The sequence below is a fragment of the Aedes aegypti genome, chromosome 2, assembly GCF_002204515.2.
Source record: "Aedes aegypti strain LVP_AGWG chromosome 2, AaegL5.0 Primary Assembly, whole genome shotgun sequence".
NCBI lineage: Eukaryota > Metazoa > Arthropoda > Insecta > Diptera > Culicidae > Aedes > Aedes aegypti.
The window spans coordinates 247,147,544-247,159,499 of NC_035108.1; the positions used below are offsets into that span (position 1 = coordinate 247,147,544).

Below are 11,956 nucleotides of genomic sequence, written 5' to 3' on the forward strand. Positions count from 1 at the left end.
CTACTTCGTTTACGATTTCTCACGGGACGGGACGACTTTTCCATAGCGATACAGACTTTTCTGCAAGTGCAGTTTCGGTTTAGAGAGAGGGGACGGAGAACATAATCAGTAGTGCTATTAAGCAATATATTATCTATAATTTTTCATATTTTTTCACTGGGAAGCTTTTTTATGTAACATCAACATCATGTTTGGGAAGCTATTTATAACAATTTTTGAGTTTGGACGCTAATGAATTTCGGTGTCAAATGTGTGACGAAAAAAGAAGCACAACAGGACGGGAGGAAATGGTCAAGCAAAACAAGAAATACGTACCTATGGCTTTCACAAAAATAAGCGATCACCTGTAGCGTGAGTAGGGCGAAATATAATGATAGAACATAATTTAACATAGGATAATAGCTTAAACCTTGAGAGTACCGACCTAACAAACATTTTGTTAGAGTTGAACAAATCACTCTTAAATTTATTTCAGTAGGAAAAATTATTATTCAGCTAATGTAACTTGGACGATTTGTTCATCGGTACAATATATATCGTGGTCAGAAAAACATCAGTTTAACACAAAATAATGGTCCAAGTCATACAACTATTCAACGACTCGATCACGTTCATCAATACCACTATCAGGAAGAGCTAACACTTATCATTCTACTAGTGGTGTTACTTTGCATGGACTGGCTAAAAGAGCTCAGCAGCAGCATTTCTGAAAAATAAAATTCTACAAGACCTCTTGTGGCATTGCTCCATTAACCCCTCTGCCGGCAGCTTCATATTTTGCCGCAATAAAAATATTCAAAACTCAATAACTTTTTTATTTCTCAATATTTTTGCACCATTATTTCACAAGTTCTCAAAAAATTTTTCTAGTTTTAGTATCATTGTTCATTGGTCAACTAGATCCTTAGATATTCTGAAATTTCTTGTGGGACCGACGCGTAGCTACCGTTTTGTCTCAAATTTCGAACAGATTCATATTCAGAACACTCGGTTTTTGTATGACAGTTTGGTTGAAATGTTTCGCTGAAATATGCCACCAAATAACAAGGAAATGGCAGTCAAGTGAAATCAAATTTTAACGTCCCCAACATAATTTATACCGCGAGAGTAGTGAGTCCAGTAGAACAAGCTCAGATAAATTTATTTGCGAAATTATTCATTTGAATACGATTTATTCGTGCTGTTCGGAATTTGAATCAAAGTGTTCGGAATATGAGACATAATTATCACAGTGTTCGACATTTGAATCAAAATGTTGTTCCATACTTTTACGTAAAAACAATACTAAAACTAATTTAATCAACATTATTATCGGTACACCCAATAGCTAACAGTTAGACTTAGGAATAATTAAAATTTACACAAATATCAGCTAATTTATGCCAATCAGATGCATTTGAAGCCACTGTTGGCCATAAGTGTTCGGAATATGATTCAAAACGGTATAACCCAGGATACAGATTTTTTATCGTATTTGGTTATTCACTCATCGGAGCAATACATAAATGAGAGTTGTGAAAAAATGGAGCAATTTGGTGCAGCCGTATCTGAGTAATGAGCATTCATGGTACTACACTGGCCAAATAAAGATCTTAAAACACATCGTATCGTAATTTTCAGATACCTCCTAGAACACTTAACAGATTTGTATGATTTTTTCAGAGTAGCTTTTTATTACTTAGCTTAGTGTAGCCCACATTTTATTTTTGTGATAAATTGACGTAAAATATTTGGAAAATGTCGGTCCCCCAAGGAACCTCGAAAAATTTTTAAAACCAGATCACCAATGTCAGATATTCACATAGGTTCTCAAACTATAGAAGTGTTTTGAGAATTGTGAAAAAATGGTCCGATAATATCGAGAAACATAAAAGTTATCAAACGTTGAATATTTCTATTGCGGTAAAAAATGAAGCTTACAGATGAGACCACGGTTTCAGATACAGGACCAGTGACGGAATCGAATACTCTTCGTAGGAAACAAAGTTAGTTTAAACTTTTGAGTTTAAGTTAAAAAAATATCGTTGATTTCGGGTCGCGTGGAATAATGATAGTAGTAGGCTTGAATTTCGAGAAACTCACGTGGCTCTTCCCAGTACAGTAGTTCAAAACCGTGAATCTCATCAAGTAGCCTATGTTGGGCGCATACATTTTCTGAATCGTTAGTGGCATTGAAGCAGGTCCGTCGCACTCGGGCTCAGATTGGGTACCACTTCTAGTACTGCATTTGGTCCCTCGGTAATGCAAAAGGTACCCAAGTTTGACAGATCGCAGTACACTTTCCACGGCATTCTAGATTACCTTATGAGCCATAAAATTTTGGGCAATTACGAGGGACATGGAGGTCTCTATTTGTCTCTGATTGAAGGCTCTAAATGCGGGAAATAGAACATTTTTCTACAGTCATTTTGGGTTGCCGTTAGAAACGGGTGTTTTGCTATTTTCAAGCCTTTTTGTCTACAGCAGCGATGTTTCACTGGCTTCGCTGACTGTGATTTGCTTTGCTTGGCTACTGCAGAGTGAATTTCAAATTTTTTCCCAACCCTAATTGCCATTATCAGACTGTTTCGTGAAATTACTTGTAGGTCAAGCTTTCTATGAATCTTCCACTACGTTATAAGCATATGTCCATTTTTACGGATTTTATACACGATTGAGTTCAATTCACTAATAATCAAGCAAAGGTGGATTTACTCATAATTTGTGTCTTACTTACTCATGCATATTTGTTTTACTTTTTCATCCGTGTAGGGGTTGAATAATTAAATATTTTAGCTATAAACGAAGCCTTACCGTATTAGAAATTACCCCAAGATAAAAAAAATCAAAATATTTTGCTACTATAGGCGCAATGATCAAAATAGCAGATGTGTAAATTAAGCATAAATTTTGAGCACATATATCGATTTTTTTTTCTCAATTACGAGTACACTGAATTCACATTTCCTATTAGAAATATTAGATTTAGAACGCTAGAGGCGCTGTTACGTCCATACCAAGGTTTTTATAATGACAGGTTTACTGATCTAGCAGTCAGTGGGTGCGCGGTGTGCTTAGCTGCGGGGAAGGTGGAAGCGACAGCTGGCGAGTTGGCTAGCTGGCGGGTTTGTGTACAACACTGTTTTTCACTCTACCGTTTCTATGGGATTGTTAGGGAATGTTTACTCCAACAAACATAAATAGAGTGAAGTGAAAATTTTCTCCAGTATTGATAAGCTGTTTTGTCGCGAATCAAATCGTCGTTAATATAGTATTCCGGTGTTTTAAGTCGCAGAAAAGTTGAAAACTGGTTGACAATTGCATGTAATGCATGTAAATGTGGAAATTTCGAATAGTTCTGTGGATGAGAGCCACCCACCACCGACGGTCCACCGATGAAAGAGATGATGTGCCACGGTGTTGCCGTCTGACGGTGACGGTTGTGTTCTTTTAAGGGGACACGGGAGAGTGTTATTTTCCCAATCTTTCGTCTCACTCTAACAATAATCATCAAAACTTTGTGGAAGCAAATCTCGAGTTTTAGTGAACCGATGAAGCTGAAAATTTATCGGGTTGTGCACTACATATATAGAATCATAGTGATACATTTTCGCATCGATATATGGAGTGGTTCTTGGGATTTGCTTCTTGAAATGGATAGGGTGATTATGATTACGTCCCGTGCGGCCTTAACTTCAACTCGTAAGTTCATATTAATTCTACTATCAGTGCATTACACAGTAAATGACAATAAATGCCACGTATACCACACAGATATGGGTGTGAATGAAGCATTCTATACCTACTTTGTTACGTTATGCACCTGATGTCCAAACAACCAGAACAAACTCGCCAGCTGTCACTTGGCATTTCAAAATGGCGGAATGGGAAATATGACACATTGGACTACCTCCCTTTTAGATACCTTGGCAAAAACTATGACAGAGATTATGTTTTGATTTCGAAAACATGTTACTATGATTGAATTGAAGATGAATCTGACACTTTGAGTACCACCTCTGAAACATGCAAACCTGAGAGAGACTCGCGAAGAGGAAAAATATCAACGTCATATGCAGCCCAGATTCCCCTCTCACGAAACGTCAAATGCAGCCCACCGTTTTTATGGCTGAAAAAGTGAAAAGTATTGTGTTCAAAGTAAACTGTTATTAAAAAAAATCAGTCGGCGGAGCAGTACTTTCCAAAGTTGCTGATAAATCTTAGCAGAAGATCAATTATTTCTAATGTCTGCTACGTTTGCTGGCATGAAATTTCACACAAACAGCTATTTATGATTCGATGTGAAGCAAACTCAATCATTTTTTGCTGAGAAATTCATGTGTGGATTTGAACAGCATGCTCATAATTGGTTTAAACACAAAGTGAAATAAGAAAAAAACTCAGCAATCATAGAAAAAGAAGACCGTCTCCGCGAGTCTCGTCTCAGATGCAAACTAGATGTTGGTCACAAGATTTACAGCGACATTAGCGGTATAATTTTAATATGTCTATTCATTTTCTTTACAACTCAACTTTTTTCTTGCCGTGTGCGGCATTATCACACGAAGAGGATGCTGTCAGTAATCTTTCCAATTTCCCTAACTCTCTCCTATAAATTTAAAAAGATGGAACCATGAAAAATAGAAACAATGTAATATTCAATTTTTACACCTTGTTTATTACGTGCCAAGCCCTTTCCTCCATCTTTTACTTTGAGATTGTGTCCACCTTGGCCAGATTTAGGCGTAGGACAACGCCCTTAGTTTTTTCAGGGAAGATTTTCCGATCATCTCCCCCAATTTCCTCTTGGAGCAATTGAAACGACCCTGAGGCCCAGGACTAAGCCCGGTTGGGAACAATTGGCTAACTTTTTTTTTACGTTTGAAGACTAAGAAATTGCCTTTCAAAATCAGGATGTTTGAAAAAAAAAAACGCATCCATCTGGGTTGATTTGTGGATTGATCCTACTGTTACGGATGTTTCTGTTCTTCCAGAATACGACAAAATGGCTGTCATTAGTTGGCAACAAAGATATAACAAATTGTAGCTCATCAATGCAAGTTTGAACAAGTTTGGAAAAAAAATCGTAGCTAAATTTTCAGGAAACGATCAATTTTAAGTTGCATCGAAACCAAATCTCAAAATTTCAGCATAGCATAGACTGACTGTACATGTCAATGGTTGCTACTCCGTGATTGATCGGAACTGGTAAGGATTGCACTTAGATCCAAATGAATAAGGGATGGGAGTTTCCGCTTACTCTCGAAGTGCAATTTTAGCAGATCTCATATTATTGATCAATAACGGCGCCGGCCAAGTCCTTACAGTCAGTTGGGATGAGGAAGGACCCGAGTTATACACATGTTATAATTGAGGCAGAATAACTCTTATATGACCAAATCTAGTTATATAAGAGTTATTCTGCCGCATTTATAACACGTGTGCTACTAGGAGAACGTTAGGGTGTAATTATTGTTGCTTCTAGCGACCGAGAATACCTCTGCATCTCCACAATCACCACGGGAAGGGTGTTTATTAGTGATGAAGGAAAATGATCTGGGAGTCACCTTTGGTCGGTGATGTGATCCATGGATAAGGAGGGAAAACACGACTTTTACTTAAAACTATTCTCGAATCTTATCCCGCGGTGAAAAGATATACTAAAAAAGAAGATTAAGAAAAAAGGTCGACATTCAAAATGTCGAACCATTAATAGGTTATTTTTAGTAATGACAAGTAAAGAAGACTATGTGTAACAAAATTATATTCAATAAGAATAAGGGTTTATACCGACACTTGAAGTGACGAACCATCCATAGTTTGTTTGAAAAACGATAATGATAGAATTACAAACTTCTAAATAAGTTCAAAACACTAATCAGTCTTCTTAATTGAATGCAGTTAGATGTAAATAAGTGAAATAGCTGTGAATATTTACTAAAAAACACTATAGACTATTTCTAAGAAAACGTAATCCCATAGTACGCTCACATTCGTAATGTCGAACTACTTGAAGATTATTCTTAGTAATGACGAAAAATGAAAGGTTTATGTATATTAAACTTATTTAAAACAGAATAAGGGTTTATGCCGACACTAGTAGTGACGAACCATTCATAGTTTGTTTGAAAAAATACAAAACCGTAACGTTGCCTCGATACAAATGTGTAATCATAAGCATGAAACGAACTCACCAGTTGATGATCCATCCTCGATTGACCACACACTACCCCACTGTTCAGCAAATCGCGCGCAAACAGGGCATCGCAACGCCGACGACACTAGAAAAAAAAACGAACCCGATTGCTTGTGCTTTCCCAAACCACTCCGAAACCAAACCTCAAAGTTTCAAAAGAGGAAATCTTGAGAACTAAGTCTGAATTTGACTAAGACTAAGACTGAAATCTTGGTCGATTGGTCATCACCAGTATGATACCAATCGATTCAGTTCAAATCGCAGTCTGATTTTCTAGATATGTGCCTCTTGATAATTTGAGGATGTTCATTTTACCTGCACTATGTGCAGAGAGGTTGGCTGGTTTGGTTAGCAGACTGCCTATGTATCAAGGTAAGGAAAGGTGTGCTATATTGATGAAAGAAGGGAAGCGTAGGGAAACGGTTTATTTCTGTTCGTCTCGGGTTCTAGCAAATGCTATGCACTGAGATAGATCAACTGTGATATAATAAGAGTGAAGGACAGAAGCAAGTGATAGATACAACTTCAAAGTACGAGGAAAAGGACGGGCCTGGGATTGAACCCATGGCCTGCTTATGAAGCAAAAGCGGTAGCCTTTGGACCACCAATCCCGTCACACAACCTAATTCCGTACACTCTTTACAAAAACTCTTGAAACATTTTTTAAACATACAGGAAACTTTCAGAATACAAAACATAGTTTATAATCACGAGCGATGCGTGCCAGTACATGTTTTAAAAATATAAAATTTGGAGACGGACCCGGATGTAGTGGTTAGAACAGGCGGTTATCACACCGAAGACCTGGGATCGAATCCCATTCCCGAGATAGTCACTTTTGAAAACACAAGTCATAGTGACGACTTCCTTCAAAAGGGAAGTAAAGCTGATGGTCCAAAGATGAACTAGCTGAAAATCTCGTTAATATTGCCATTGTTTTCACTGCTTAGACTTTAGTGATCTGAATTTCGTCTTTCTCAGATTTTGCCTTCGATTTCGCTGCCCCTTTTCGTTCACCGCCACCCATGCAATTATCCTGATGTTCATGACAGTTTTCTCCGGCCGGCTCGGTGTTTACCATTTTCTCTTTGTTCTCGACTCACCAGCTGGTCTTGTTTACACAACAAAATCAGCTGGTCCACCGATGCTTACAGTCATCGTCGTCATCGTCATTGTTCTCATGCTCCAGCTGGTCGTGTTCTCGTGTCAAAACAAGCTGGAGCGACGGAAATCAATGATAAAAGGTAAATAATGGTGTTTGAAAATGTACCGTTGATACATTATTCGTCACGAAAGTCTAGTCATTCGTGAAAATTACAATAAAGATAGAAAATAATATATAAAATTTTAAACATATGCATTTCAAAATTGAATTTTCAAGAAATATCCGAAAAACTGATCAATGTTACGTTGTCAATCTTAACGTTAATATGATTCTTCTGAATTTCTAAATATTATATAAATGCCATCCAATTTACTAAATATGTTCACATAGACTGAAGAAATTCATGAAGTTCATAGATTTTGATATATTTTTTTTTTAAGTTTTATTGTGTGTTTGATTTTACTACCATATTCTGCGTCATAGTTACGATTTAGTGCCTTCTGGACTTCAAACGGGCGTTGGCCAGCTTGATGCTTGATCTTTTGTTTGAAATTTGTGGTAAACGATAGCTTTTTGCAATATCACATCGTGACGCCAATCAATGTTTTTCCATGGTATAATTATCTTGAATGTCATACCGAACATAGGAACATCAAGAGCAGCCATCAGGTAATACGACGTCAAAGAAATTGTGCTAATTGAATTCGAATCGTAGCTCTCTTGACAGTTTATACATGTGGGTACGTGATTGATCAACTTCTCCCCACTGATCAACTACACCCCGAATTACGGTACTTGAAAACTCCAACTACACGGAGCTGCAAATCAACCCAACCTTGACTTCTTTTGACGCAATTCGGCTCTTCCGTGGGATAACCCAAATTTGGGTTAACTGATACCTAACATTAGGTTGTTTCCATTTGACAGCGGTAGAACAAACAACTCAGTGCAAAAAAAATCTACCCAGCGTTAGCTTTCGAAGTCTCCGTGATGGGTTAAAACAACTTAACATTAGGTAAACTCGAAAGAACCCAAATTTGGCTTATTCCATTGAACTTCGACGCTGGGTCTGTGCGTCTCTCTCTGTTTTTAACAACATTGCTGTTGCGAGAGAGGCAAAAAACCCAACCGTGGGTAAAAACTACATGCAGTTTACCCAAATTTAAGATAAAAGAACTTATTTTTTGGGTAGTCTGATTTCTCCGTGTACTCTTCTGTCGCCGCTCCTGAGGGAATGATTTTTGTCCACTCCTTTTTCCGGTCGCTAGTCAGACGTTCTTCGTGACGTTTGGTGACACAGAAAACAGTAAAAATCACGATTCTCAGCTATTTTGGATATTGCACGTTGCGAATTATTTGGGTTTTCGAAGTCCATGTACAACATTTTGTGTTAGGGGTCATGCACAAATTACGTCACGCTTCGAGGGGGGGGGGGGTCAAGCCAAGCGTGACAAGCCTTACAAAAATTTCGGAGGACTCATACAAAAAACGTGACAAAGGGGGGGGGGGAGGGGGTCAAAAATGTTGAAATTTAGCGTGACATAATTTGTGTACCATCCCTTAATAGAGAATGTAGATTTGATATTATTTATTCAAGTACCGTTATCCGGGGTAACATTGATAAGTTTTTTGGATATTTCTTAAATGTTTCGTTTGAAAATGCGAATATTGCAAGTTTTACATTGTTAAAACAAGTACTGGCACTTACCGCTCGTGAATGTGTACTGTATTTTGTTTTCTACTAATATTTAAGCTTGGTTCAAAAAATGTTTCAAGTGATATTTTGATTCTGTTGATATGGGGTAACATTGATCACCCATTGTTCGCTCTCGCATCGCAGTCAGCGTCATCGTTGGCTGCTTCAATCACTCCAAAGCAGTGCAGTAGTCCATTCACTATTGTTCGCCTTTGATCGTATAGCAGCAAAAAGCCGAGAGCAACGGTAGGCATGGTAAAGTTATCTGCTGCGCACTGCTTCTCTTGTTAGCTACCTCTATCGCATTGTCATTACCGTACTGCTTGCACCTATATAAGGTGCAAGCGAATGACTAATATTGTACGATGTTGTGATAATAAAAAAGCCACCAAAATAATAAAATTATACACGGATAAGAAAAATAAAACAATAGTGATTATGAATTATGAAGATTATGAAGCTTTGGCAGAAACATTCGGCAACCTATATTTTTTATTTTCCATAAGGGCTTGCATCTGTGGAAGAATTTCCAGAATCCGACAGCCCGTTCTCAAGTCATTTCGTGACATACAAATACCACTCCATTTTTATTTATGTAGAAGATTATTTATGTTGATTTAGTTCCCACGTCATATATAAAGCACAGTAGAGAAAAAATGCGTTTATTTTCATAGACCTCTCAAAGCACTATGAAACTCATCAAAATTGGCAACACTGCTGTAAATAAATCGAATTTATTTTCGATGTATAATTTTCATAATATGCTATTCTGAGCTTACCATTCGAAATAGTAGGAGAAAAACGTTTACAAATTGCAGTAGATCGATAAATATGCGTACATAAATTTAAAAGTATGAAATGTGTGAATAAAACGATTATTAAGAGTATAAGTCATACCTAAGAATGCCATTAAAACTTAATATTTTGCTCTTTATTATACAAATATAGTTTCCTTAGTAATCTAAGGGGCTATTCATTAATTGCGTAAACCAATTTTGAACAAGTGTTTTAAGATGGAACAAACAAGACAAACACCACCAAAAACCATTATTAAGCGAGCATCCAACTGCCCCTCCTTAGTCCCCCAGTCAACATTTTGGCTGGTATATTTTTTGCTATACATCATTATATATGAATCAAATCACTCGTATAAAATGCATGAAAACGCTATATACACACCAAAGTGGAGGCCATATACGGACTTCCCACGACTTTTTCAGACTTTCCATGGTCAGCAATACGATGCCACAAAATTCCGATAAAAATAAAAAAAAAAGTTTCCAGCGAGACTCGAACACCAGACCTTTGGATCCCTAACCCAGTACCATACCACTAAACCACAGACCGCTTGATGAATGAGGAGAGATTATTTGCCAATATGAAAGGAAGTTTGCTCTACAGCACACACGCTTTGTTGTTCTTTGAAGCCCACCGCCAGAAGTTACCAACCTCGGGTGGTAAATTTCGCTAAGTTATTGCGATTTCATTTGATGCTAGTCTGCATTGATAAATGATCTGTCAGTTTATACAACTTGACGCGATTCTAGATTATACTATTTACGGCATGGTTTGTTGTCAACAAAGTTTGTCGACAATGAATCGTAGTGGAGAATTATATACAATTTGTGTTAACATTTATTCGTTTTGATTTGGCATATTGTGCGATTCTGATTTTTGACGTATGAATATGAGATTTTTGGCACACATTCTTATACGATACGTGGTTTACTGGGCCCTCCCTTAGCACATCATTGTCTAAAACATCCCCGCAAACATTTCTGCCCGATCAGTCGAATGCGCGCGAGCATTTGCTGACGCGAATAGAGTCCACCGTCCATTAGAATCAGTTTTCTTATTTTCCTCTCGTAAATTGGATTTGCTGTTTGGCAAAATTTGAAAATAAAACGGACTTTAAATAAGAGAAAATAAATTGAGGAAAACACTCATCGTTTTCGCTCGATGGACACTCGGTTGATATTCAGGCTGCAAAACACGAAACATCAGTTTTTCTTGTCGTTGGTTCACCTATCTTGTAAGCAAACGTCGACGATGTGGACGGTGGCGGGTGGATATAGATAGAATCATTGCCACCACCGTCATCAGTGGCCGTTTTTCTTGTCTTCTTGAAACGACCGCCATCTTTGAATGGCGAAAATTTTCACTATCACTTGAGATCGAGGGTTAGATATTGGAGATCTACGGGTTATCGATTGAATATTAAAATAGGCCCTTTGTAAGGGTGGTATGACTTAATCCATTTAAAATTCCGTCCTTTTGTTGGTACAATGTTTACGCAATCAAACTGTTCAGGGTGAAAACATGTTTGTGTTAACGGACTGTTACTTAACAGATTTTCTTGTTTTCTCTACGAAACACATCAAGCGTACGATATCCGTACAACTTTCCTCTATTCTATAACTGGTGGAGTTGACATGGTGTTGTAACACTTGACAGACTATTTTTAATCTGTTCGTACCTGGAAATCAGCTGATCACGTATTTCACCGTCTTGTGGCAAGTCTGAAGTACTCCTGTACACAAATAATCTTGAACTATCACCGAGTATCACTCAAAACTGCTGTAAATACCACCAATTACTATCCAATATTATGTTTCTTCCCAGAAACGTCCTTTTCTAAGCCAAAGGTCTCTTCGCGTAATGCCACCTTCCGTTAATGAGTTCAAACCGTGAATGATCACCACCGAGAGTAGAGTGGTCGCTTGGTTTGGCTCAGCGTGTGACGAATTGATCTTCACCGAGAAAGATCATCTCAACAAGTCAGCCAGTCAGTGGGCATCCTCCGCTTCCGTCAGCAAGATCTTTTCACGATAATGATGATGATCGTGATCGTGACACGATCGTTTGAGCATGTGTGGGTATGTTTTTGACCACTGGTGGCAGTTGTTAAGCGCCAGCCAAAATAGAGACGTTGTTTGTATCTGCAGGCATGTGCTGATCGTCATTCAGAATATACTGACGG

General features: G+C 37.8%; 1 protein-coding gene across 3 annotated transcripts in view; it reads right to left on the bottom strand.

The window, feature by feature from the left end:
- LOC5571949 overlaps window positions 1–11,729 on the bottom strand; it is a 30,846-nt gene extending 19,117 nt beyond the window's left edge. For 2 of the 3 annotated variants that reach the window (XM_021844751.1, XM_021844749.1), the window contains exons 1-3: window positions 11,453–11,729; window positions 316–344; window positions 1–60 (exon numbers count right to left, since the gene is read on the bottom strand). In XM_021844751.1, the coding sequence (XP_021700443.1) occupies window positions 1–44 (44 nt within the window). In that variant the 5' untranslated portion in view covers window positions 45–60; window positions 316–344; window positions 11,453–11,729. The remainder of the gene's footprint in view (window positions 61–315; window positions 345–11,452) is intronic. The other variant, XM_021844750.1, reaches the window with a different exon arrangement.
- Window positions 11,730–11,956: the final 227 nt, after the last annotated feature.